This window comes from Cinclus cinclus, chromosome 27, assembly GCF_963662255.1.
Source record: "Cinclus cinclus chromosome 27, bCinCin1.1, whole genome shotgun sequence".
Taxonomy (NCBI): domain Eukaryota; kingdom Metazoa; phylum Chordata; class Aves; order Passeriformes; family Cinclidae; genus Cinclus; species Cinclus cinclus.
The window spans coordinates 6,420,672-6,447,083 of NC_085072.1; the positions used below are offsets into that span (position 1 = coordinate 6,420,672).

The following is a 26,412-nucleotide window of genomic DNA, read 5'->3' on the forward strand; positions in this document are numbered from 1 at the left end:
AAACAGCAATTTTTAATTAGCACGGAAATTCATCTGTTTCAGAACCTAGTTAGAAACATTCCAGGCATAAAAGTAATGTTAATGCACATTAAAGGAACATAATTTAAGCCTTTTCCACACAGGCGTTTTTAAGTAGTTAAACTGTCCAGGGCCATAGATCTGTGTCTGTGTTTTGCACTCATACAGCATCTTTCAGAAGGAAAAGAGATGAAAATGAAACACTTGGAGTGCTTTAAAAATAGCCAGCCTTTTGGAAGAAACAATTGCAAAATCTGGATTCAGTTTGGAAATTTGCTGTTCAGAAGCACTTTCATTCACTGCTTCAATGAATTGACACTGAAGGGGAGTGTGAGGAGCCCTGGTTGGCTCTGTGCTGGTACCATTTGGGATGATGGTGACTCTGTGCCTGATTATTCTCCCAATTCTTGGTTTTTAAAGCCTTGACGTGATCACGTGAAGTGCTGGGGAAGGGCTCAAATGCTGGCTTGGAATGCTGAGAGAGGGATTTGTGTGACCACAAGCTGTTCAGAACTCCCTGGAGTTTGCAGACAAGCTAATCTGTACAGACATGGTCATTTTTTGCCTTAAGATAAGAAAATGTGCTGAAAATAAGATACGTCAAAATTTAAGTTACTGCTCTTACATAGCAGCAGTACAGTGATCTTCCTGTGGTAATTGCTGTGGAACCAGTCAGGCTTTCCCTGCCCTGGCCCATTTGTATCCTTAAAAGTGAAACAAATACACCAGTGAGTGAGAAGGGATAACGGAAATAAACTTTAACATTCTTTTTTGAAGAAAATACTTTTTGTTTATTGTTTGTTGCAAATAAACTAAATACTAATAAACTATTGCAATAATTAATGTGTAAATGCAATAAATCCTGACAATGCATCTGGTTTAGGGAGCTTTTAGCAGTAATAACTTACTGTTTGGCTGTTCTCTGAAAATACTTTTCTCAGTGCAGTAAAAGGTAACAAAAAGTGACTCAAGGAAAGATACAGATACCATTAGCAGTATCTGTATGGAATTTAGTTTTCTTCAAATGGTGAGAGGGGAAAAATGCAAAATTACTCTTGCAGAGGGCAAAGCTGGGCAAGCAGCTGTGGCTGCAGTGCTGTAAACCTTATACAAAACCTACATCTGCTTTTAGCATGCAGTTCACTTGTTTGGTTTGTTGGTTTCAGGCCCAAACTCGTGTAAAGCTGAATTTTCTGGACCAGATTGCAAAGTTTTGGGAGCTTCAAGGATGCACACTGAAAATTCCACATGTGGAGAGGAAGATCTTGGATTTATTTCAGCTTAACAGAGTAAGACCATTATGGAAAAACTATCCTGAAAAGCTGCTATGTTACCTCAGTTCCTGGGATGGTATCACAGCTGGTCAGGGGAGGTTTTGGGGTATATCTATACCATTGTTTAAGCTAACATAGCTAATGGGACAGAAAGAATAAGAATACATTATCAGGGAAAGACAATAAGTAATACATTATAATGGAAGTTTTCCTATCACCTAGATCACCTCAAATTTGCAGCTGTTCTGTAAAATTGAAATTGGGTATACTGGTCAAGAATAAACTTAGGCTGAATTGGAGAAACTTCCTGAACAGTGACAAAAGTGGGAGAAAAAAATTTCCATTAGGAATATGGAAGAAAAAAAATCAAATTACTTTTAGGATGAAACTTGTTAAACTTGTGGAGAAGTTTGTGCATACTGATAGCAAGAGATGGGATTCTTTGAAAGGGTATGTTCTTTCTCATGTCTTTATGTCTAGGGCAGTTTTTATTGGGAATTTTTGAGCTTATTTTATGACACTTCTTACAGTGAAAAGAGATGAGTGTCCTGTGCTAGAAAGTTGCGTTGGGATACAAAGTGACAAATTGCAGCCAAATAGGTTCTTAGAGTAGGCTGAGTGACTGTACATGGAACACAGGTGTTGACTTCTTTGTAAAGTAATTCAACAGCTTTGTAATTACTGAACAGGTTATGTGTTACATATTCCAGTTATTGCCTTAAAACAACTTTGATGTCTTAAGTGGTTTTTTAAATCTTTTTTTTTTTTGTGGTTTAAAATGTCAATTTGGATGTTGTCCTGCCTTTCTCCTCGAACACTGGCAGTTTTATCATAAAATATGTGACCATTTTATTTTCACTTTTTAGCTAGTTGCAGAACAAGGAGGATTTGATGTTGTTTGCAAGGAGAGAAAATGGACCAAAATAGCCACAAGGATGGGCTTTGCTCCTGGCAAAGCCGTGGGCTCGCACATCCGCGCACATTACGAGCGAATTCTCTACCCCTACAACTTGTTCCAGTCAGGAGCGAGTCTCTTGGTAAGCTGTGCTGAAACCACCTGCTCAGCTCATGTAGCAGCCAGGCTGGGAGGGTTCTTTTGATTTCTAGAATGTTTGTGAAGCTGCATTTCGTGCTGGGTGTCATGCAGGTGACCATATGCCATGATCAGCAGTTTTGAAAGCCATGGGCAAACTTTTCATTAGAAATGAAGTTTTTAGCATTAGTTCCCCAGGCAACATCTGACTCCTGCTTTGAACAGTGTCTGTTGGGATTTTCTCTCTGCAGTTTACAGGAGCCTCATGACAGGCGACATTGCTGTAGTGAGTTCTGTAAGGCCAAGTACTGCTGTATTCATGGAACATTACCAGGTCCATCCCTCTGCCACAGCAAGTGCTGGGGGCCTGTGTCACATGCCTGGAGTGACTGAGGGACTGTGCCAAGCCATGGCTGTGCTGTGGCACGTTCACTAAGGGAGATAAGTTGCAGAAAACTTCCTGGCTGCTGTAGTGATGTTAACAGCAGGACTTGGGATTTTTTCCAAGTTTAAATCTTCATCCTTCCTAGTAATCAATCTTTGATTTGGCCATTAAACCAAAATTCAGGGTTGATTGAGAGTGGAGGCCACATCATCTCTAATGAGGAATAGGTCTGTTCTTTTAGAGCAGCAGTCATTTATTTGGGAAGCCAAAATTGCTTGCAGTTTCCAACATCCATTTTTATTTCTTTGAAATGCTTTTTCCATTATGATCTTTCAAAGGTAGGAGTGCTGACCTTTTTCAAGCAATAAATGCCCTAATCCTGTTACAAGCAACATCTGTGTACAGAAATCAACACAGGTATTAACATAAAGCTACCAGAATGAGGAAGGGATTTTATGTAAATCCAGAGAAGTTAGAATTAAACTTTTTATTTAGGCAATGACAATCATTTCTCAGTGAAGAATAGCTAAGTTCTGCTGGCCCTTCAGAAAAAGGGGTCTTTTGCAAACAGGATAAGAACAAAATAGGACTGAAGATAAAAACCTTCATGCTAAGGAAACTTCTGGATCAAAAATATTTTGGCTTCTCTCAACCATTTATGTTAAGTAATGGAAAGCAGCACCATTTTCTAAAGGCATTTAATTGAAAACTTGGCATTTGTATTAGGTCTGAAAACTGTAATTTCTCTTTGGGATTTTTATTGAGCTCGAATGTTTGTTACACCTGCTTTGCTGCCATATTTTTGAGGTGCCATTGCACAGGGAAATTAAAAGTTGTAGCAGAGTGAATATGGCACCATAGTATCCTGGGAATGGAAGTTTCCTGAGAACGTCTGTCACACAGTTGACACTCACTTCATGGTTTGTTCAGTATTAAACCCTTTTAGAAGAGGAGAAACCTCCTTGGATGAGGAAATGCTTCTTTTTAAATGACTTTTCAAGCTCTGTCTTGCAATGGGCACTTGCCATCTGTCCAAACCGATATGGAGGCAGTTATAGACAAATTATGCATGTAAGGTTAACTTATTTTTTTAGATCCTTCCCTCCCCAGGCAGTTAAAATATTCCCCTCCTATAAGTGTCAGCTGCAGATTTTTTAATGACCTGAGAAAATTCAAAGAAATAAGTTGGTGGGTTTAGACCACCTTTCACTCTAATTTGACTTTTTTTCCTGACACTGTTGTCTTTCAAGCGAGTTGGTTTTACAATACATTTTCTGAGTATCATCTCAAATGAAATTATTTTTTGGCATAATTTCACATGTTCTTATTAAGTGGTGCTTACCCAGATGCTTCTTGTGTAGATGTCCATTCCTATGTGTCTGTTCAGTGTTTTCCTGGGAATCTGAGCACCTGAGCTGTGTTTTGAGAAGGTGTGGCTGTTACATGTGACAGCTGTCAGTTGGAGATGTGCTTCCTCTTTCAACAGCCTGTTGAGAGAAGCTCTTCACACAGCTCTGGTGATCATCCAGACAAGATTAGTGCTTGGATTCACTGAGTCTTTTGATATTTTTTTTCTTTATTTGTTAATGCTTGAAATATTGGTTGCCTTCTTTCCTGCAAAAAGCCGAAAAAAATGAAAATATGTAGTTTCCACTAATGACTGTGCTATAAATTTAATCTCATCTGGATCTGTGTCTAGCATTAACTGTTTGTGTAGCTTCAGTACATGTTAAAATGTCTCCAGGAGTTATTTTTTACAGATATTCCAGCTGGATGTATTTCTGTCTGCATGCTGTAATAATGAAACTCTCTGGAGCTGTTCAGAATGGAAAGCATGTTTTCATTAAAGCTCATGTTCAGTCCAACAGCAAAAAAATCCTTAAACCAGCCAATTTCTAATAACCAAAGCAGCACTCCACAGGGGGTGGAGTTTGAAATTGGACTACACAGGCCTCGGGTGTCTCCAGAGCAGCTGCAGTGAACCTGTTGGTACTGGTTCCTGCCACCTGTACCTCTCACTCCCAGCTGAAGTAACTCTGTGTCCGCCCAGAGAGTCACACTGAATACCCAGAGGGAAAAGTGTCCTCTGCATGAACTGAGGATCCAGACTCTTCCAGTACATCTTCTGTGGTGCATTGCCCAGATGTTTCATGATTTAAACTGCAGCTACATTTTGGGGGCCTCGAGGTGCTCTTACTTCTGTTTTTCAGTGAATTTAGCTGACTCAGTAACTGTGCATCTGGTCTCTTTTCCAAACTAAGACTTTAGTGGCCTTAGTGGGATTCATATTTCCAAAGATTTGTATGTATGTGCTTCTGATAAAGATGTTTCAATGTAAGACTGTTCTCTGGCACTTTCATTGTTCCTGGAGAAAAATGAGCACCTCTGGAGTTTGGTGGGGTTTACCCTCCATGTATGTGTAGCAGGGGTAAACCAGTTGTGTTCTGCAAGTACAGGGAGCCTGACTGATTGGCTTTTGTGTAAATTACTGCCAATTTAATTACTATTAATAAATGTCTAAACCTGGAGGAGATGAATTGTATCCCTTTCCCCCCTCCAATCGTTTGACTTCCTGAAGGCCTTGTGATCATTCCTGCTTTGTCCTTTGTCTGCTCCTTTGTGGCTTCAGCTGATGGGTTTTAACTTGCTCTCTGCCACTGCTGAGGGTTCAAGGATCATGTGTGTAAGCATCATGGAATATAACAAGATCATGGTCAGAGTGTGTGAGATGAGCTCTGGGGAATGGTTGATAGAAGCTCAACCTTGCCAAAGCCTGGTTGGGAAGAGAGAAGGACTGGAGAGATGGCAAGCTGTGTCCTTGGCTGGAGACAGTTGATCGTCAGCATAGGAGTAAGGAAGGTACAGGGGAATTCTTTTCTTTAGAACTTAACAGTTCTAAGTGTTCTCTTGGTAGAGCTGAAGTTGTGAATTAACAACCAGTCCACACCACTGCCTTTGCCTTGGGTTAGAGAGACACTGGGAAATGTTTCTGCTTAGATAGGTGGTGAAACATCATTATTTAGGAAAAGTTTGTCTTCAGGTGTTTTTCAAGGAAGAGTGAGTGCTCTTTTTTTAATGGGGTTTGGGGTTTTTTGTTTATTTGTTTTGTTTTCTTATTTTATTATTTGGGGAATGGGGTGAGTTTTTGGTTAGTTGTTTTTTTTATTTTTGTTGAAGGTTTGGGGTGGTTTTTTGTTTGGTTTTTTGGGCTTTTTTTGTTTTGTGTGTGTTTTTGTTTGTTTTGAGGGTTTTTTGTTTTGGGTTTGTTTGGGCACTGTGCTGAAGTAAGGCACAATGTGTTGATTTTCAAGGTTTTCTTACATTCTTATATTTTTGTATAGAAAAAGCCTTCTAGATCTTTTTTTTCAAGCATTTTATGTCCTCTATTATCAGAAGCAGCAGAAACTCCTTTTTTTTTCCTGGTAATTTTGGTTTTCACATGAGGAAATTATTCAAGAACCCAGATTTTATAGAAGTTATTTTCTGGTCTCTCATTTTCAGCCTTTTCCTACTCATTTGCTCTTTCTGCTTATCTGTTTTCTGTTTTGAGAAATTGTTACTTTTTGTTTTCTTTCACTGATGTCACCTCATCTTCTTTCACCTTTGGTAGATGCCTCATCCATGGAAACATTTAAGGCCGGGTTGGATGGGTCTCAAACTTGGGTGGGTCTAGGAAGGTGTCTCTGCCCATGGCAGGGGCTTAGAACAAGGTGATCTTTAGGGTCCATTCCAACCCAAACCCTTCTGTGATCCTGTAATTCTGGTTCCAGTGGGAGCTTTAAGGGACCAGGCTCTTGTGAAGAGGCAGCTGCAGTGCTCTGGGGCTCCAGACCCAGTCTTTGAACATCAGCCAGGACTCGCTGCTCACGTGCATGTGCTGCAGAGTTCAGTGGTAGTGTGTATTTAATGCTGAAATTAAGTCAGCCATTTTCTTTCAGAATAGAACTCTAGAGTTTACAAAGTCTAAGACTGGAGGCAGTCTGAAAGCAAACAGCGGTTCTGGAGGTTTCTTTGGTCAGTGTCACAGGCTGTCTGTGGGTGATGTTAATGACATCCTGCATTCCCTTGACTTATACTGCTTTTTTGTTAAATACATCATTTTTCAGCATAAACACTTTTTCCTCTTTTTCCCTCCATGCTTCTGGCTGTAATTTGTTTCTGAAAGTCTGTTTTCTGTGCTGTCTATAGAGCATCATCGTCCTCACACCACTGCAGTGGTTTTTTCTGTCCTTTACTGCTCTCTCTTGCTGAGTAAATGCTTGAGAACAACAGAACTAGGGAAATGTGGATCCAGCAATTTCATGAATTGCTTCCTGGCAACATGAGATTATTTTTTTCTTGCTGTAGGATTTGTTTGTTCATTAAAAACTGTTACATTTTGTCTGCAGTTACTGAGTGTTGTGTGGCCTGACAAATGGGGAATTGTCATTAATTATTCTGTTTCTTGCCAGAGGTATGCACAATTTTCAGCAATTAAATGTGTTCATTCAGCAGCTTGAAAGAACTAAAACTGTTCCGCATCTTTTCCCTTCTGCCCTTAATTCAAGCAGCAGTTGTCCTTTCCAGAAGATGGAAAGAAGGGAGCTCCTGCAATGTGGGTAGTACAGAGCTGTATTTCAGTTAGGACAGGGATGTTTGATACGTTGTAATTTACTTTTATATTGCTCTGTATGTTGGCATCACAACCACTCAACCTTAGGACACTTCAGCAGTTCCAGAGTGCTGGTGACCCAGTCTGCAAAGGCCCCACCTGCCAGAAGTATTGGGCTTGGTATTCCACACAGAGAAATGTTTGGTGCACATTAACACTTAAAGGATGACTTTGACTTTAAGGGTTTAAGGTCCATTATTATGGCTATTGCAGCCATTAAACTGAAAAGAAAAAGTGATGATGTGCCTTGTTCGGGTAGGCAATGTTACGATTGTCATACATGCTGTTTATTAACTCAGCACGGGAATTATTAGGGCCCTGTCTGTTCTTTCCGTGAGCCAGGAAATTGTTCTACGTGGTTTGTATTGCAAGGGGAGGTAGAAATTAAGTAATCCAATTGTCTCTTTAGTGCTTGCAGAAGCCAGATCTGAGCAGTGACACGAAGGACAAGGAGTACAAGCCCCACGACATCCCGCAGCGGCAGTCGGTGCCACCGTCGGAGAGCTGCCCGCCCGCCCGCCGCGCCAAGCGCCTGACTCCTGAGGTGAGCCTGGGCAGGGCAGCAGGGACCCTGAGCACCCTGTCACTCTGTGTGTGTGTGTGCGTGTAGGAACAGCTGCTTCACTGTGTCAAGGGCACCTAAACGTTTATAAATTTATAAACCATAAATAATGGGTAGGAATTGGCTGGTATTTTACCAAGTGTGTTACTGTGGTTTGGAGTTCTGGGAGGCTCTGCTGTGCAAGCTGTTGGTAAGTGTGTAACATAACAGCAGAGTTATGCTTTCAGCATGATGTACGTTCTCTGGGGCTCTTAGATTAAAATACAGGTGACAAATCCGGGATGTGAAGCAACTTTGATGTGTTGTTCCTCAGTCAGTGAGCAGCACTTACTCTCTATATGTACTGGGAGGTTTCTGTACATCTCTCAAGAGTTGAAGTCAGCTATTAGAGTGGGGAAGATTTTGATTATAGCATTAGTGTTGTTGTCATTCATTTTTCACACTTGAGTTCTGTCAATTTGTGTTAATTTACCCATGCAATATAAGGAAAAAATGTATACCATCAAGTTGGTTTAGTTTTGTACAACTTACCTGTCCTTAAGCAACAGTAATTATTTGGGTAAGCGTGAAATGTAATTGGTTATATCTCAGTATCTTCTGTGAAGACATATTTTAGGACATCATGTGTCTCCTTTGTTGCTGGAAAACAGAAATACGTTGGCTCCAGCCTTTCCAGCCTTATGATCCTATCTCCAGAGAGTTCCTATTTCTTTTGTTTGAGCAGATGAAGAGTAAGGGAGGATATTCCCAGGAGAAGGTCTGATTAGTGGTGACATCATGAGCTAGGAAGGTCACAGTTTGTTTCAGACTCTTATTAACTTCCATTGTTCTGGTTTTGGTCTTTATTAGTACCAATAATACAGCTTAGCTGTTGCAAATTCTGCCTGTAATTATGCTTGGTTAATGAGTTACAATTAAGGGTTTCTTAAGCTTTTCCACTCGAGTACCTGGTTATAAGTAGATTTATAATTCTGGGCAAACTTGAGTAGTTTGGGCTGAAACTTTCCATTTGAAGTGTCTGGCTGTGGTTGAAGGATACATGTTTTCATGGATCCCTTAAAAATTGACAGCAGGACAAATATACACTAAAATTCCAACTATTTCTCTGGCAGCGGTATCAGATGGCACTGACAGAGAGAGCACATTTTTGTCATTTTGGGGGAAACCAACTGCTCATCCTTTGCCAAAAGGCAAGGCTGCCCTCTCAGCTCTTGCCCCAAGCACCACTGATGTTGTATACCTGATTTTGTGGAGAGAAAACCCATAATTAAGAACATAACTGGAACACACAGCGCTAAGGCTGAATTGAGCAACGAGTGGCTGGCTTAGCCAGGAGCTGTAGTGTTTTAAGACAGTAATTTCCCAAAGTTAGGATTTGTAAATGTGAATTTTGCTGTTCCATGTCAGTGCAGTCAGAGAAGGTGATTACATCCCTTTTATTCTACATTGAAGGTCCAAGCAGTTGGCATTTTCACTGACCTGATTGCAAAAGAGTAACATTCAGTCTCAGTTTTTTGCTCTAATGAGATACACAATTATTTGTCAGGGTCTTAAACTGTGATTCCTAAATTCATTCTCATGTTTGCCAGTTTGATGTTTCCTGCTCTTTAAAGGCTGACCATAAACATTTAGCAAAAGTGAACCACAGGAAGTACTGTAAGTTACTGTGGCCTGTAGGATAAGCGTTAGTTTGAAGTTGTGAGACACATGAAGTTTTACGTTGCCCTTTCCTGCCTGGTGAGTAAACAGTCAGGAGAAAATGTTCATCATGAGAAGAGAAAAAGGCAGTGACTGTCCAGGCTGGCTTTGAAATGCGAAGGCTTTAGGTGCTTGATGTCGAACAGTTCAGTTTGAAAGACCACAGTAATGCAGGGAAGGTAAAAGTGAGATGACTTGATGCAATAAAAGGCTCAGGCAAAACCAAGAGCTGCTCTTGTGAAGAGCAGTATCAGGTGAAGCACAGAAGGCACAGCTCAGGGGAGTTGAGGATGCAGAAGATGGGGGTCTGTCCCTGCACTTGAGGTTCAGGGCACGATGGCCCTGAGGCAGAACTGCTGCACACAATTAACAACTTCTGTTGGTGTATATTCTATATGGGATATATAGGATTTCTGTCTGGTCTGATGGAGACGTTTGGGCATAGTGATTTGGAAATAATGTCAAAACCAGCTCTGTAAAAATCAAACAACACAACCAACACCTACAAAGAAATGTAGACTGAGCAGCAGTTCCCACCCCTTTGGAGTTCCCGGGGCTGTGTCCAGTCCTGCGTTAGACCTGGGCCACACGTCCCATCTTCTGGGCTTCAGAGAGTGGCTGACTTGTTGCATGACCTCATTTCCTTGAGGGAGAGAGACCTCTTGTAACACTGAGGGATGGGAGAATTGTTCTCCCACCATCTCAAAATTTCAGGGAAGAAATGTAAGAATTAAATGGAAGAGCATTATTCTGTGTTGAAAGTTCTAAGACGTACCAACAAAGGTCCCTGCTTTGGAGACTGGAGCATGTTCTGCTCCTCAGGAGTACAAGAAAATCTGTGAAAGCACAGAGTTCCTTTTTCTTTATTTCTTAATGGGTCCCACTGAAAGTAAACCCAAATCCTGGTATCATTATTGGCATGGATGTTTTGGAGGATTTGCTTTCAAATCTTCCATGTTGGTCCCTGCATTATTTCTCCCTGAACTCATTGTAAATAATTGAAGACAAGTATTTCAGAACTCCAGGTGTCTGTTTAGATTTAGTGGTTTGTAAGTATCAAATAGTTCTGAGTTTAATTGAAGCCCTCAGAGTTTCTCTCTGACTCTCACCTGTCTGCCTTTTTCCTGGAACAAGGAAGATGATGATAAATCTCAAGCCCGTGTAGTACCTAAGTGAGGTGTTTGTGTCTCACCAAGGAATCACGAAATAGTTTGCATTGGAAGGGACCTTAGAAAATGTTTAGTTGGGACTCACAGAGCCAGCCTTTCCCACAGCCAGCTGGAGATTCCAAATTCATGTCTCTGTGCTTGGGCAAGTGGCCAGATCAGCTGGCAGTGAGCATCTTCCCAAACACAAGTGGCAAACCAGAGTCTTCCAGCTAAGGATGTTACTGAGGGGTTTTTCCTTGTTTGTTTGCTTTTTTTTAAAGGCAACCAATGTTAAAAGTGAGACTGACCCTCCGGAAGCCAGAACTCACAATCTGAGACGCAGAATGGGCTGTGCCCCTCCAAAGAGTGACGGTGGTGAGTGAAACACAGCATGAATGCAGCTTCTGTTACTTTGCACAAATGTGTTTTAAGACCAGAGCTAAAATCAGCAGTTGGAACTATTCAAAGTATTTTATAAAAAAAACAAAACAACTTTCAGTTAATTTTAAAATTGTTGGGTTTTTAAATAAAAAGTTCTTTTATTGGTTTGAAGTATTTTTGTTTGTTTTTTTTTCTTGTAAGTGGTTGAGTTTTCTTGGAGATGATATTTTCATTCGAAAAGGACACTTCTTTGAACTTGGGTGTCTCTTTTGGAGCAGTTGGAAATGAGACTGGAGCCATGATTTTGTTTTGTATTTTAAGTAACATCAGTCCATGAGCTTTAAATAGAAGAAACTCTTTTAAGAATGTATCTGATGTGAGACACTTTTAGGGAAGAATTTGGACTTGAAATCAGGAAATTAAACTTATGAAAGTAAAAGATAGTATGCTTTGAGCCTATTGATAAAGTTCCCATAATATGATTAAATTGCTGCTATCAGCAGTCCTGAGTCTGTTCTCTCCTGAAGAAATAATTATTTGAGATGGAGAAACAGTATTTAATGCCATCAACAGAAGAATAAGCTTGTTGATAAATAATTTAGCCAAATAAATACAGGAGCCATTTATAGCTACTCAATAATTGAAATTACCTGAGCAATCTGTCAGTCTCATTTGTTCATTCAAAATCTTTTTTTTCAATAATTTGTTTAGATTATGGTGTTTTGATATGATTATTTTTCTTCATGGAGTCTCTAAGCACTAGGCTCCCTCCCCCAAAAGCAGAAGTAAAAAGCTCTTGGCAGCATTCTTTTAACACCACATGGAAAGAAAACCTTAGCTTATAAACCTGTTCATAATTCAGTTAAAATTAATTGAAATGGCATATAAAGTTCTGAAAAACTGTGGGCTGATAGCCAGTGCTGGTGTGGTGGTGCTGGGACTTTTGGGTAACACTGGCTTCTGGAGGCATTGCAGGAGTTCAAGTCTTGCCCTGTGCTGACTGAAACAGGTGTAGGGGGGATAACAATTCAGCAAATACTTTGGTATGATGCAGTCTAACAAGCAACAAATAATAACAAAGAATGTGAAGCATTGAAATATTTTGTAATTTTCTCTTCTTTTTCTTTGCCCAGACAAGGAAATGCGCAGTGGGGTGAAACTGCCTGAGAAGAAAGAACTTTCTGCGGAGCCAGAGAAGGACAAATCCAAAGTCAGATCTAAAAAACCTACCAATGCTGTGAGTACCCTCTGCCTTCCCGCAGCTGCATGTTTTGCAGGCATTTCTGGATTTCTCTGGGGTGTGTAGTAAAACCTGCTGTCACTTGGTCTCACGGAGGACTCTTGTCTCTTTCCTGGAGCCCCAGGCTGAAGCACAGCAGTGTTTGTGCCTGCTGGAATATCAACACTGTCAAAGCTTCCTGCCTCACAAAGGTGGAAATGACAGGATGGTTAAGTTTCATTATCTATAACTACAGTAACTTTTCTGTCTCCAAAGTAGTCTCAAAATAAGCATTTTGGAACATAGTCCAGTTGAAGTGGTTCTTGTGTGACCTGATCCCTCCCCACTGCTCTGTTACCTTAGAGGAGCTCTGTGCAGGCTGTGGCACATGACGCTTCACAGACCTGCCCCTAATTCCACAATTTTAGCACTAAATTGGAAGCTTTGTTGTTCAAATGCCTCTTAAAAAAACAAACCTGTTCCTGATCCAGCTCTCTACATGCCACCAACTAGTCCCCAAAACCCCTACCTGAAGGCAGTAGTAGTTGTCTCACTTTTGAGAAGATAATACTGAGATTCTTTCTGCCCATGCTACAGATTGTGTCCCTCCTAAAACCAAACGTGCTGTCATTCAATCCACACCTGGAACTGGTACCTGAGAATGAAGAGTGCAAATACCAGAAACCTGACACCCTCACCCCCCAAATGAAAATACCTTGTGGGGAGTAGCAGGAGAAGCTGCTGCTTATTTTAACAAAAGGCAAGAGGTTCTGCCTCTCCTCATGACTCTGTTCTGTGTTTGGGAAGAGCCTTCCAGGCTGTTGCTGGTGAGAGTTGGATGTAGGACAGGCAGCATAGAGCCCATCCCAGGTTGGAGTGCCTGTACCTGTTCCCTGGGGGCTTGACAGCTGCTCTGTCAGAATTAAGAGCTGCCCCCCTACACAAAGCTCTGCTGGGAGGTTGGTGCCTTCTCTGGGTATAATAAGGAACACCCCCAGCAACAGGAACAGCTTTCTCTCCAGATTTCTGTCTTCCAATGCAATTGGTCTCAGAGGGGAATGAAACACCTGAGGCTCCACATGGGAAAAGTGTTTGTGAGCCTCCAGCAGGTTTTGGGTTACTCTTGACCAGCCCCAGGTGTTGGGTTGTACCTGCCAAGGCCACAGTGCTGCTGCTGTGAACTGTCCTGGCACTCAGTCAGGTCTTCTGACATTTGGGAAAAAAAATGCATGGAAGGGCTTGCAGCTCTTGTGGTCTTTTCTTAAATTACAGTGGGAGGTGTTTAAACTTCTAAAAAATATTCAGGGTGTTTTTGTCTCATTTCCATTGCAGAGATAAAGTAAGAATAAGCTTTGGGAAGTGTCACAGATGGGAGCTACCAAACTGCTTTCACCATGAGTTACCTTCAGCGCTCCCATTCCTACTGTGGAATTTTGTGTTACAGGTGGATTTGTATGTGTGTCTCCTGTGTGGCAGTGGCAATGATGAGGACAGACTCCTGCTGTGTGATGGCTGTGATGACAGTTACCACACCTTCTGTTTAATTCCACCCCTTCATGATGTTCCCAAAGGGGACTGGAGGTGTCCTCAGTGTCTGGCTCAGGTAATCTGACAAATCACTGCAGTTAGGCCAAAGGCTAATTTGTATTTTGTGGGGTTTTTTTTAAAATGATCACAGGAATAGAAAATACAATTTGTTGTTATTTAAGGTTGTGCAAACAAGGTGATTGAGCTAAAGCTAAAATGAAGACTGGGAATGCATCATATTGCAAAGCTGACCCTTATTGTTTTGAGTCAAAAATTGATGTGCCTTTGAAGAACATTTTGTATTTTAACTGACACCTTTTCTCTGTACTTAAAATTGGAGTGTCAGTGGGTGCTTTAGTGCAGTGATTTATGGATCTTATTCTGCTTAGCTTTACTAGAGTAAGGAGAAATTAGGCATATTAATTCATTAATGTTTATGCAGATTTATATATAAATATTGTGATTTGATGAATCAAGCAGTTTCTTCTTCTGACTCTGCCCTTTGAGAGTGTTTTAATTTCAGTGGTGTCCTTCCTTCTTACGGCTTAGAAGCTATTCCAGGAGCCCATTTGTGCAAATCTGAGCAGTGTTGTGTTAATCTGTTATAGAAACAATTACCTTTGCACTTGCAGGAGTGTAACAAGCCTCAAGAAGCCTTTGGGTTTGAACAAGCAGCACGAGACTACACCCTCCGCACATTCGGGGAAATGGCTGATGCCTTCAAGTCAGACTATTTTAACATGCCAGTACACGTATGTTCCTGCTTTATCCTCATGTTGTGCAGAGTTCATTTGGTGTGGTTAGCTAAAATAGATAACTCTGGGGAGGGAAGAAGGGAGGGATTCTGGTTGTGAATGGGATGAAATCCCAAATCAGAGGTTCTCATTTGCATCAGCAGATCCTGGTACTTGTTGGTGTCGTGGTTTCTTGTTCCACCAGCTGCTTGTGTTTTTATTTGTTTTTTTCTCACTTTGGAAGAACTATCTTTAGGGAACAGTGACTGTCAGCCATTCCTGAGAGATCAGGACAGCAGCATCTCCTGGAACCACATCTCTGCTGCAGTTGTTTTTCTCTTTTTGAAACAAATTTAAAATGGGGAAAAGCTTCAAGCTAATGGAGGTTTCTCCCTGAGACAGCTTTGATGCGCATGCATCTTATCTACTGATTCCTAAGTATGTAGTCCCTTTTCTTCTTGTACCTAGATGGTCCCCACTGAGCTGGTTGAAAAAGAATTTTGGAGACTTGTCAGTACCATTGAAGAGGATGTAACAGTGGAATATGGAGCTGACATTGCTTCGAAGGAGTTTGGCAGTGGCTTCCCAGTTAGAGGTGGGAAGTTTAAAGTTAGACCAGAAGAAGAGGTAGGTCTTTGAGTTCAATGCGAATGTTTTTATTGCAGTTTTTCATTTAATAACTCTCCTTGGTTTAAATAATGGAACTGGATTGCAAAGCGTTTGTTTTGTGTATCTGGCGGAGTATTTGAAGAGGAGAACAGCATTGGGATTTTGAATAAATAAAATTCGTTGTGATCAGTCATTCCAAGCCATATATTTATTCTAGTGGTTAATAAATAAATTCCAAACCAAATAAAACCAAATATAAAAGGTCTCATTTTAACAAAGCAGGTCAGGGTTGTGAAAGAGGCAAAGACAATGGAGGGTTTAGTCTTTGAGTCACTGACCTGTTTCTTCTATTCCTTGGTTGGTTTCTTCTATTTCTCTTGAGCCGTTTTATCTTCTTAGGTTTTTCACTTCCTGTTGTGTAAGCCTGTCACTGTTCTATTCAATTTTCAGGAATACCTTGATAGTGGCTGGAATTTAAACAACATGCCTGTGATGGAGCAGTCTGTGCTTGCTCACATCACTGCGGACATCTGTGGGATGAAATTGCCCTGGCTGTACGTAGGAATGTGCTTTTCCTCATTTTGTTGGCATATAGAAGACCATTGGAGCTATTCCATTAACTATCTGCATTGGTGAGTTTGGGGAATAAACCCAGTCTAGGAAACAATCTCCCTTTCCTTTCCTATTCTCCTTAATTAGTGGACTAAAAGCAGATTCACAGAGCTCAGCCAGAGTAACCACTGCTGTCCGGTTGCAGCAGGGTCAAATCTGACAGTGTAATTCCTACATTGATTTACTTTTGGACAAGAGGTCATATTTTGGAAAGAGACATCCATTCCCAGTTTTAAAAAAATCCATGAGAGATGCAGCAGATACTCCATCAAATGTTTTATTATACTCAATGTAAACTAAAAACCATGTGAGTTTTCTTTTAAAAATCATCCAACTTCAGCTAGCAACTCAGTTCTGGCACGTTTTGTCTGTTAGATGGATCATGCTGTCATAAATCCTCTCATCAAGCCAACACTTGTCAGCTGCAATCAGGATAGATCTTTGCCATCTCTTTGATATTCTAAATAGACTGAACTCCTTGAACTTCTCACCTTACAACAGCTTTTCTAGAGTCTGGATTATGGTTGTCACTCTTCCTGAAACCTGTCAAGCTCTTTCTCTTTCCTAGTTCATATGAGTATTCAAGCAGAATGGTCAAACCACATCCCAGCTGCTGTTTAGTGGGTCCTTTTTGGTTGGTTATTCAGTTGCTGCTCCTTGAAATAGCAGCTTCTGCAGTGCAGCCCAAGAACCAGTGACTTAATTAACTTGATTTTGTGATGCTTACTGTTACAAAAACAAATGTTTGAGTGAGAGTTAGCAAAGGAGTGACTGTATTACATGGTGAAAACGATCTTGTCATGTTACTGGGTTTTTTTTTCTCTTTGTCTGAGTCTTCTGTCAGACTGAAAACTGTGGGTGGGAGAGGAGATTGCAGCACCAATTTTATTTCTTCTAGGAGAGTTTCCCTCACTGTTCTTAGAATGTCTTTCTGTCCTCCATAGTGTGCCCCCAATTGCATTATTGTCTGCAGAAGGCCAGAAAGGTATGTCAGTGCATAGGTGTACTTGTGCATGCACAAGATACACCCAGATACCTGCTTTCAATTTATTTGTCCTCCAGTGGGAAAGTCTTTGATGTCCTTCAATTTGCAGATACTCTTCTTTATTTCCCTTCAATGCAGAGGTTTGAGTTTGCATTGGAGGGCAATGTGCAGTTGAGGTTAAAGCTGTTCTTGGCAAGAGCGGTCTGAATGACCTGCTTCTGCAGAGACAGTGGTTCAAACTCTAAATGAAAGACTCTAAAAAGCAGGACTGGTTCTTGGGAGAGCCCTAGGGATGGTGTGTCCATGTTCAGCATTCCCATGTGCCTTGGAGGAGCCTGTGTCCTGCCTGGTGCAGTGTTGTGAGCAGCTAATCCCAAGTGACCCAGGCTGCAGCAGCAAAGCTTTCCCAGGGTTGAAGACAGTAGTCCTCCTACAGAACTCTGAGTTGTGCGTTAGTTCTAGAAATGGCAAAAGGGAAAAAAAACCCAAACCTTTCCTTCAAAAGATGCTTGGAAGTAAATAAGATGTCAGTCCTGGACAGAGGAAGAATTGCCATCATTGCTGCTAGTATTTGTACAGGCCGGGATGTGGAGCAGTCAGGTAGCAGAGCAAAAAGACCTGTGACCTCCACTGCTACTCCCTCAGGCTGCTGGCACCTCAACACCTGTATTAGAACTGTCTGGTACTTGTTCCCCTGAGATCCAGAGACCCCCCCAGTTCCAGTATCTTGCTCCAAGTTCAGCACAGTTCATATGTCGCCCATTCCTCAGGGCTGGCGTCTGTCAGAGAGCAGAACTCCTGACTAGCCCAGTCCAGACACAGGATGATTTTTAGTTGCATCTGTGGCTGGTCTTCCTGGATTCCTAGAGTTGTCCCAGAATGATGGCCGGGTCTAAGGCCACGGAGTCATTTAATACTCTGTAACAACTCCTTGTGTGTAACTGCCCCTCCACAGTCCATCCTGCTGGCTGTCCTCTTCCCCTGACACAGGGGCTGTGTGTGTACAGGAATGAGCTCCTAGGGATGAGAAATAGGATTTCTGGATTCACACTTCACTCTCTTGGAATCCTCCCAATTGCTTCATGACTGATGGAAGAAAAGAACACTGTTGGGTCAGTTTTAGTCTGCCAACTCTTCAGAAGTCTTGGAATAAGGTGATTTGTCTGTTTTCCTTTCTAAATATCTTTTCTAAGTTGATTCTTTCTAAGGCCCTGGCGGCATTTTTGTCTCAGTACTGCAGTGAGCCAGCATTGGTGTAAGCTTGAGACACTGTCTGCTGGAACACATCTGCATCCCCTTAATTCTCTCAGCTGGCTTGCATTGGGTAAAGGTGGTGCTGAAAGTTCTTTGTTCCTACTCTGGATATGGATTTTTTTTTCCCCTTGAAGTCTTGCATGATTTGGAAGTTTGATATCTACTTCCTATGTGTTGCTTTTATGGCAGTTAGGCATAAGACAGAAAGAACTGGCATTGGTTGTTGGACCCAAGAGAGAGTTTGTGTTCATAGGAAAAGACAAGCAGCTTATGTTTTGAAGTTGTGCTGGAATCAACAGAACTTCAATGAGGACTTCTTCAAACTTTCTCCCTCCCCCACAATATTTGATGTACCTGCGCAGAAGTGCAGGCAGTTAAAAGCAGGTCTGGAGAAGAGGGACCTATGTAAAATAGGAAGATTCAGGAAGGTACAGAATCTTTGCATTCCTTCCTGGTGATATGCCCTTCCTTTGACATGGTGTATTTTAAAGCAGAAGACTAAAAATGTAACTTAAAGTTTGCTTATATTTAACTTTTTTTAATAATCTTGCAGGGGGGAGCCTAAAACGTGGTATGGAGCCCCAGGGTACGCAGCTGAGCAGCTGGAGGATGTAATGAAGAAACTTGCTCCAGAGCTATTTGAGTCCCAGCCAGATCTCTTGCACCAACTTGTCACCATAATGAACCCGAACACTTTGATGGCCCACGGGGTGCCTGTATGTGTCGGACTGCTGTGCTACTCCCCCAACCCAACCCTCTTTGATTGGAACGCTACTTAAAGCTGATAATTGAAGCCACTGTTATTACAGAGGTGGTGTGGTGGTTTCCATGTGTGTTGCATCTTTCTTAGCCACTATAATGTGCCAGTGTGAACAGATGGGCAATGGAATTGTTGCCGTTGGAATCGACTGGCAGACTCTTCTCTGGAGATCCATCTTGGATATTTCTATTTCTATGTCTCAGCTGGAAGGTTTAGGCTTTACCTTTGGAACAATGGCAGGAGCTCTTGTAGGTCTGTTTAATCAGACACTGTTTTTTTTGGCATAGGGTTTCTGTCAAGGGCCCAAATCCTATTCTTCCTTTATTTGTCATCCACATTCTCTTATTTTTCCTGGATAAGTCCTTAGGTATTTAAAAAACATTTTTTTCATCATATTTCATCTTATTCCATACTAGATTATTCATGGGAATTATGTCCCTTTACAACTTAATTGGCTTTTGATGAGCTGACCTTGGGACTTAAAAGGAAAATCAGGAAAAAGTAGCTAAATTTGTGGTGTCTCCTATGATAGCCTCCAAAATGGAAGGATGCAGGAAGACCTGCCTGCTTTCATGCTGACTGTATAGCCCCAACAGTGTTAGATGAACAATAATATGAATGTTAAGGTTCCAAATTTCTCAACCCCTTCAGCTGCACACTGGGGAGAGCTGGATCTGTATTGACACTAACCCTGAGGTGTGAAGAGCACAAAGCCCAGGCAGCCAACCTAGAAGTGTTCAGAGTGGGGTGTGGCTGAGTGGAACTTGGCTTTCTGGGGTTTTGCATGGCACTTTATCAGCTGCCAGTTGTAATTCTTGGGCTTACAGTTTAAAACCCTCGGAAGTCCTCACAGAAGTTATTGCGAGCTGGAAATCCATGTTCTCCTTGCAACCCTCAGCTGTGTTTGGGTGTGATCTGACACTGGCCTGTCTGTTCCCCCAGGTGTACAGAACCAATCAGTGTGCTGGGGAGTTTGTGATCACCTTTCCTAGAGCTTACCACAGCGGCTTCAACCAAGGCTTCAACTTTGCTGAAGCTGTGAACTTCTGCACCGTAGACTGGGTACGTTTCAAACCGGTTTTTCCTTAAGTGAGCAGTTCCAAAGCTGTTCCTAGCTGGTGCACAGCTCTGATTTACTGCTGATGCACAAATCTAGGCCACAGATCAGAAGGAGGCTGTTACTGGAGCATGGTGTTTGCTGAAGGAGTTTGTCATGCACTGAACTGCGGGCTTCCTCTGGTTCTGAAGATTTGGTTTGGAATTATGTATCAGGGCTGATGTAGCTTTTGCTGCAGGAGGGAGGCACATTCCTGTGCATGCCTGGAGTATGAAATGCGCCAGTGCTGCTAGAGTTTGCTCATTTTTTGTGTCCCCAAATTCCATCTCAAATCAGAAGCTGAAATGAAATTTCTCCATTTATTGCACTGGGAATTCTCTGAGGGGTTTAGAGCATTCTGCAGCTGGAAACCAAATCCAACTTTGATATCTTTCCTGCTTTAGCTTCTGTGATAAAGTCAGATGATACATGTAGTACATTAGTAACAATTAGAGACATTGATAGTCCTTTTGTGGAAATAAAAATAGGAATTGCATCTTATGTGAGAGCATCCTCTTAGGTAGCAGAGGTGCTCTAGCAGCTTTAGGGAAGAACACCTTAATGAGAAGAGAGCAGAAAGTTCTCAAGTTCCAAGTGGAAGGTTTACAAAGCAGTGCATCATTCCCAGTAAGCTTCACTCAGCTCACTGAACCAGCAGAGATGAGCATACATTGCAGTTCCTAGGTTAGAGTTATTGAATAAGATCTTTGTCTTTTTAAAAATAAAGAAAAATAGAGGACAGTTTGCTCCCAAGTTACAAGTAATTTTACCTTCACAGCAAATGACTCAGACACGCATGTTGTCTGATCTCACAAAGACTCTTCGAAGCTTCTGATACTTCAAATTACTTCTCTTGTGAGTTTTTTTTACCCCAAAAAAAGGTCTTGGCTATTCAGAAGTGTAGCCCAACTAAAACATTGATAGATGTAAAAAACATTACTTAGAAGAGGGGGAAGACTAATATTGCAAGAGAGTTTTCTGCACTTGACTGTGCTCGTGTGTCAGTTGGTTTGATTTGGTTTTTCCTCTTGTCCTTCCATGAGTTTCACACTGGACCCAACACTTAACCTTGCTGTACTCTGAACGTTCCTGTCTGCCTGGCCTTAAAATAGATCTGAGTGACCTGCCCAGCTCAGGATGAGCTGTGTGCTCTGCCTGTAGCCAGTTAGGGACATCAGTGCTCCCTGAGGCAGCAGTTTCTCATGCTGCAGCACACTTCATGTCAACAGGGAGAAGGCCCAGGGTGCCCTGCACCTGCCTGGGGTGGGGCATCCCTCAAGTGGTGGAAATAGGCCAGGCTCATGTACTTGTCTTTTTGATGCTTCCTCGGCCTGAGTGCATTTTTATCATCCTGAGCCCACTTGGTTTAGTGATTTAGTAGCCCTTTATTACAGTCTCTACCAGACAGGGCACCTCCCTCAGCTACACAGCGCACACCCATAGAGTCCACTGGGAAAGAGCCGCTGGTGTGCACAGCTTGGGGTCTTGATTTCTCTGGTGTTACACTCTGAAGTATGAATATTGTCGCTGGTGTATTTGTCTTGACCTTTCCTTGGGGCAGTTTTTGGTTGGTAGCATACAGAGTGAGTACCTTGCTGTCATTTCCCACGTGCACCCCCTGATGCCGTGTCTGCCCCGCAGCTGCCCCTGGGCCGGCAGTGCGTGGAGCATTACCGACTGCTCAACCGCTACTGCGTCTTCTCCCACGACGAGATGATCTGTAAAATGGCTTCCAAAGCAGATGTCCTGGACGTTGTGGTGGCATCTACAGTCCAGAAAGACATGGCTGTTATGATTGAAGAGGAGAAGAGGTTGCGTGAGAAGGTTGATAAACTGGTGAGTTGTAAGAAATAATGATTTGGGTGGGAAGGGACTTTAAAGATCATCTCATTCCATCCCCTGCCTTGGGCAGGGATGCTTTCCACTAGACCAGGTTGTTCCCAGCTCTATCCAACCTGGCCTTGAACATTTGGAGGGATAGAATTCATTATAATGAATGAAGTAGCAGTTGAAATAGTGATTTGAGAACATGCTGGTTCTTTTACTAGGGTGTCAGAAGCTTAGAGGTGCCTAGTCCCTTCCTAAGTTGTGGATTTCAGAGGACCACCTGGGTGGAGAATCATTGATCATGCACCTTGTTTTAGTACCCGCCTTTTAATGTTGTTTAGAATGTCACTTTTAAGGTAATAGTTGTACTTCTAGTAATTTGGTCAGAAAAGTTGATTTTTTTCGTTAACCAAGATTTCTGTCTACCTGGGTTGAAGATCTTATACCGAAACTTCATTATTCTTTTGAGAAATTTACCTTCTGATGTTTTAGCTTGGAATAGCCTCCTCTTTGTAAGTCACTTCTTCATTAGGCTTTGATACTCTTGCAGGGAGTGACTGACTCAGAGAGGGTGACTTTTGAGCTGTTCCCTGATGATGAGCGACAGTGCCTGAAGTGTAAAACCACCTGCTTCATGTCAGCAGTTTATTGTCCCTGCAAACCTGGGCTGTTGGTGTGCTTGTACCACATCGAGGACCTCTGCTCCTGTCCCACCTACAAATACAAACTGGGGTAAGCTTGAGGTAGTAACTAACACCATGCTCTGAAAATAGTATTGTCTGTGTAGATACTGTGGTTTGGTAGTCTCTGCTGCCAGTGGGGCTGGTCTCTGTTTCTTTTTCTGTTTCGGTCCTTTGCAAATCCAGTGCCCCCATAACAATGGGACTGTTTTGTGCTCCCACACAAAGCTTCTTCAGCATTCAGCTCTTCTTGCTCTATAATGGCAAAAATTGCTGGCTAAGTTGGTTTGCATTTTTATTTATAGCAACCAGGTCATTGTCCCTTAGATCCAGTCCTTGCCAAGGAGTATTGTTTTGCTTTTTGGAGCTTTCCTTCCATTGTTAAATTTCCTGTGCTGTTTAGTACATCTTCTGTCCTACATGAATGTAGGTTGCTCTAAGACAGTGTCACAATTCCTTAATTGTTCTGTAGAAATTGCTGTTTGAAGCAATTACAACATTGAAATTATCTCAAAAGAAACGTGGTATGGTTGTAAGGTCTTCGTTGTGTAACCCTGAACACAGAAGCTTATTTCTCTGTTGTATGGACCAGTACATCTTAGAATTACCAAATGGTTCAGTCTGGAAGGGACCTTAAAGCTCATCTCATTCCATCCATACCATGGGCAGGGACACCTTCCAGTCCAGGTTGCTCCAAGCCCCATCCAGCCTGTGTCCTCATCTTGGTGCCCCTCCTTCCACCCTCCTGCTGCCTGCAGTGTTGCTGGATGTTTGAGTCATGTGCTGCCTGCAGGTACCGCTACACCCTGGAGGAGCTGTACCCGATGATGAACGCGCTCAAGATGCGTGCAGAGTCCTACAACGAGTGGGCTTCCAACGTCAACGAGGCCCTGGAGGCAAAGATCAACAACAAAAAAAGTGAGGATTTTACCTACTGCCTGTAGCACATCATTTAAAAGGACTATTTTTTCAGTTTTTAGTTTCCGAACTGTAGTAATTTTTTTCCTTAAGTGACAATCAAAAGAAATAGTTTATCACTTCATGTTTTTAAGTAAATATTTTAGCTTTTACAGCCCCAGAAATGATACTTTCTCTGTGTGACAAGACTGTAAATCACTTTGACAAAAAGTGTAACTGAAGTAGAAATAGAAATATATTTAGTGTGTTGTGTTTCTAAGCACCATGGAAAATCCATCGCAATGGGAGACTTCTTAACTTAATGTCTTATCCAACAGGTCTCATCAGTTTTAAGGCTTTGATAGAAGAATCAGAAATTAAAAAGTTCCCAGACAATGACCTGCTGCGACACCTCCGGCTGGTGACGCAGGACGCAGACAAATGTGCCTCGGTGGCACAGCAGCTGTTGAATGGCAAGAGACAGACCAGGTAAGTGCCATGTCACATCTGCAGGGAAATTGGGGCGCCAGAGATGAATGTCAGTGGCCAGTGATGGATGCCAGTGCTCTGCAAGACTTCAAAATTAATCTTTATCTCTTCAGCAGACCAATTTTTGACAGGGAGATTCAGCTTTACTGCATGTTATAACTTAACATGCTGAGATTTCAAATCTCTTCTTTCTCTCTGTTTGACAGTTAGTCTGTAAATTCATTCCAGTATTCCCTGGAAAGAAAAAAATGGTGTGATATGTCCAGATAAAGTAACACTCAGCAAGATACAGTCCCCTTATCTTTGTGCTATGGGCCCTGTAAATCTGTCCATATTGCAGGTGTGGTTTTATTCATTACCCTCTGTGTTGTGGAAAAACAAAGTGCCTTAACTCCCTGAGCTGCTGCTGATGGGAATGTTGTAGGAGAGCTCTGAAAAAATACCTGCTCTTTACATTGAATCTTTTAGACAGGTTATGTGCTCAAGGGATTTGAAGTAGGGCAATGATCTTTGTGAACTGCCTGCCTGGTCCTGCTGGCACTCCATGTCTGAAAAGAGCCAGAACAGAAGGCTAAGGCCAGTTCTCCTCATTGCACGAGTCTAGTTGTGCCTGTATTGATGTAAGAGCCTTTCTCTCAGGATTCACAGATTACCGTCTTCTGTTGTATCATTCTTCACCCATAGATCCCAGACTGGTGTGGGTTAGAAGGGACCTTAAAGTTCATCCAGTTCCACCCCTCTGCCATGGGCAGGGACATCTTCCACTATCCTAGGCTGCTCCAAGCCCTGTCCAACCTGGCCTTAGGCACTTCCAGGGGTGGGGCAGCCACAGCTTCTTTGGGCAACCTCTGCCAGGGCCTCACCACCCTCACAGGGTACAATTCCCTCCCAGTATCCCATCTAATCCTGCCCTCCTTCAGCTTAAAGCCGTTGATTAGGGCACCCAGACTCACCGTGGGCACACTGAGCCTTGCAGGATGGTGGTTTCTAAGAAAATGTTGGGTTTATATATGTGGACAACTGTATGGCTCATGTCCACCAATCTTAAGTGTGAAGTACTTCAGAAAAAATTGTCATTTGTCCCATTTGGAGAATTGTCATCCATTTCTGCTGCTTTGAACAATGTGGTGTTTATTGGAGCAGTTGCCTTTTGTGCTGGTAGAAGTGCAAGTGTAGTTCCTGCCTGTCTAAGCAGAGATTGTGGAGCTCATCACTCCTGCATTCTCTAAGTACTTTGAAGACTGCCTTGGAAGGACTTTGGGGGTAGAATGTTCAGCTGTCACACTTAGACATGATTCCTGTCTTCCTTCCAGGTGTTCCCTCTGTTAGTATTTGTAGTAGGAACTTGACAAAAATTAATTTTGCTGTCTTGCATGCACAGGGGAATGAAGCCTCTATCACAGCAAGATAAAAATACTGCAGTGGGGAATGAGAAATTCAGCACTCCCACAGGCATGACTTCTGCCAGATAGGGAACTTCCAACCTGGAGATTTGAGGCATCATCATCAAAGGACTTGTCCACTTCTGGTCTCCTCCTTCATTTGATGTTGAGCCATTTCTTCTTCTGGCATTCTCAGTCTGTGTTCTCCCATCCCTGGTGCTTGTTCAGATCTCCCAGTGCTGAACTGGGAGCAGCAGCCAGGCCCTTCCCAGCTCCTCTGTACTGGATGGGTCCTTCTTGACCTGAATATGTCCCTGACTTTGGCCTGGGAAGAGATGGGAGCAATTTTTATCTTCATCTCCTTGACTAAGTCTGTTCTTTTGTCACCATGAGAGTCTCTCAGCCTTCATCACAGCTGGGCATGCCAACTCCTGCAGCATCCTAGAGTAATTAACCCTGTGCTGCTGCTGTACAGTGTCAAGGCAGTGCTTGCGCTGTGATTTATTTGCTCTAGAAGTCCTCTCTAACAATTTATTCTTCAATCTTTTTTTTTGCCTGTTTCTGGGAAAAGTCCAGTTTCATGTCTTCATAATTTTAGGAGTTTTAAAACCCGTGTTACTTTATTTTTTTTTTATTATTTACAAGGTTGAAGTGAGGACACATATCTTCCTTTGAAGGAAGATACAAAGAAGAGAATTATCTGCTTAAAGTCTTAATACATGTTACATCCCATGCAGATTCATATGCCTGAAGCTCATATCTGCAGGATGCTTGACAACCTTCATCACACCCAGTCCTATGTGCTGGTTAGGAAGGATTGTGGATTCTGCCTAAAGTTTGGTTTGTTCTTTTGGCAAACTTTCTGTTGTGGACTGAGAATTTTGGTCTAATCCTGAGTTTGGAAGAGTCATGTAGGAGATTTGTCTCCTGTAGGAAGGTCATCCCTGTCAGTCACAGCAGTCAATGACCCTAGGGGATTTCCTCCAGTATACTAAACATAGCAGTTCATAGGGAGAAGACCAGGCCAGAAGGTAATAAATCATAGTAAATCCTGTGACTCCTGCTCACCAGCTCCTCTGCAGTACCTGAAGAGATGCAAATGGACTGTACATCTCTGTTTCCTCTGGTTCTCTTGGTGCTAGGGGATTAAACCCTCCCAGATGCTGGTTCTGAACATCTGAATGAGGCCAG

General features: G+C 42.3%; 1 protein-coding gene across 5 annotated transcripts in view; it reads left to right on the top strand.

Moving 5' to 3' along the window:
- KDM5B (lysine demethylase 5B) overlaps window positions 1–26,412 on the top strand; it is a 55,729-nt gene that overhangs the window by 12,525 nt on the left and 16,792 nt on the right. For 4 of the 5 annotated variants that reach the window (XM_062509348.1, XM_062509349.1, XM_062509350.1 and 1 more), the window contains exons 3-17: window positions 1,185–1,307; window positions 2,159–2,329; window positions 7,771–7,905; window positions 11,051–11,144; window positions 12,284–12,387; window positions 13,814–13,972; window positions 14,529–14,648; window positions 15,099–15,257; window positions 15,690–15,871; window positions 18,644–18,806; window positions 19,793–19,912; window positions 21,588–21,782; window positions 22,324–22,505; window positions 23,247–23,371; window positions 23,689–23,839. In XM_062509348.1, coding sequence (XP_062365332.1) covers window positions 1,185–1,307; window positions 2,159–2,329; window positions 7,771–7,905; window positions 11,051–11,144; window positions 12,284–12,387; window positions 13,814–13,972; window positions 14,529–14,648; window positions 15,099–15,257; window positions 15,690–15,871; window positions 18,644–18,806; window positions 19,793–19,912; window positions 21,588–21,782; window positions 22,324–22,505; window positions 23,247–23,371; window positions 23,689–23,839 — 2,183 coding nt within the window. The remainder of the gene's footprint in view (window positions 1–1,184; window positions 1,308–2,158; window positions 2,330–7,770; window positions 7,906–11,050; window positions 11,145–12,283; window positions 12,388–13,813; window positions 13,973–14,528; window positions 14,649–15,098; window positions 15,258–15,689; window positions 15,872–18,643; window positions 18,807–19,792; window positions 19,913–21,587; window positions 21,783–22,323; window positions 22,506–23,246; window positions 23,372–23,688; window positions 23,840–26,412) is intronic. The other variant, XM_062509352.1, reaches the window with a different exon arrangement.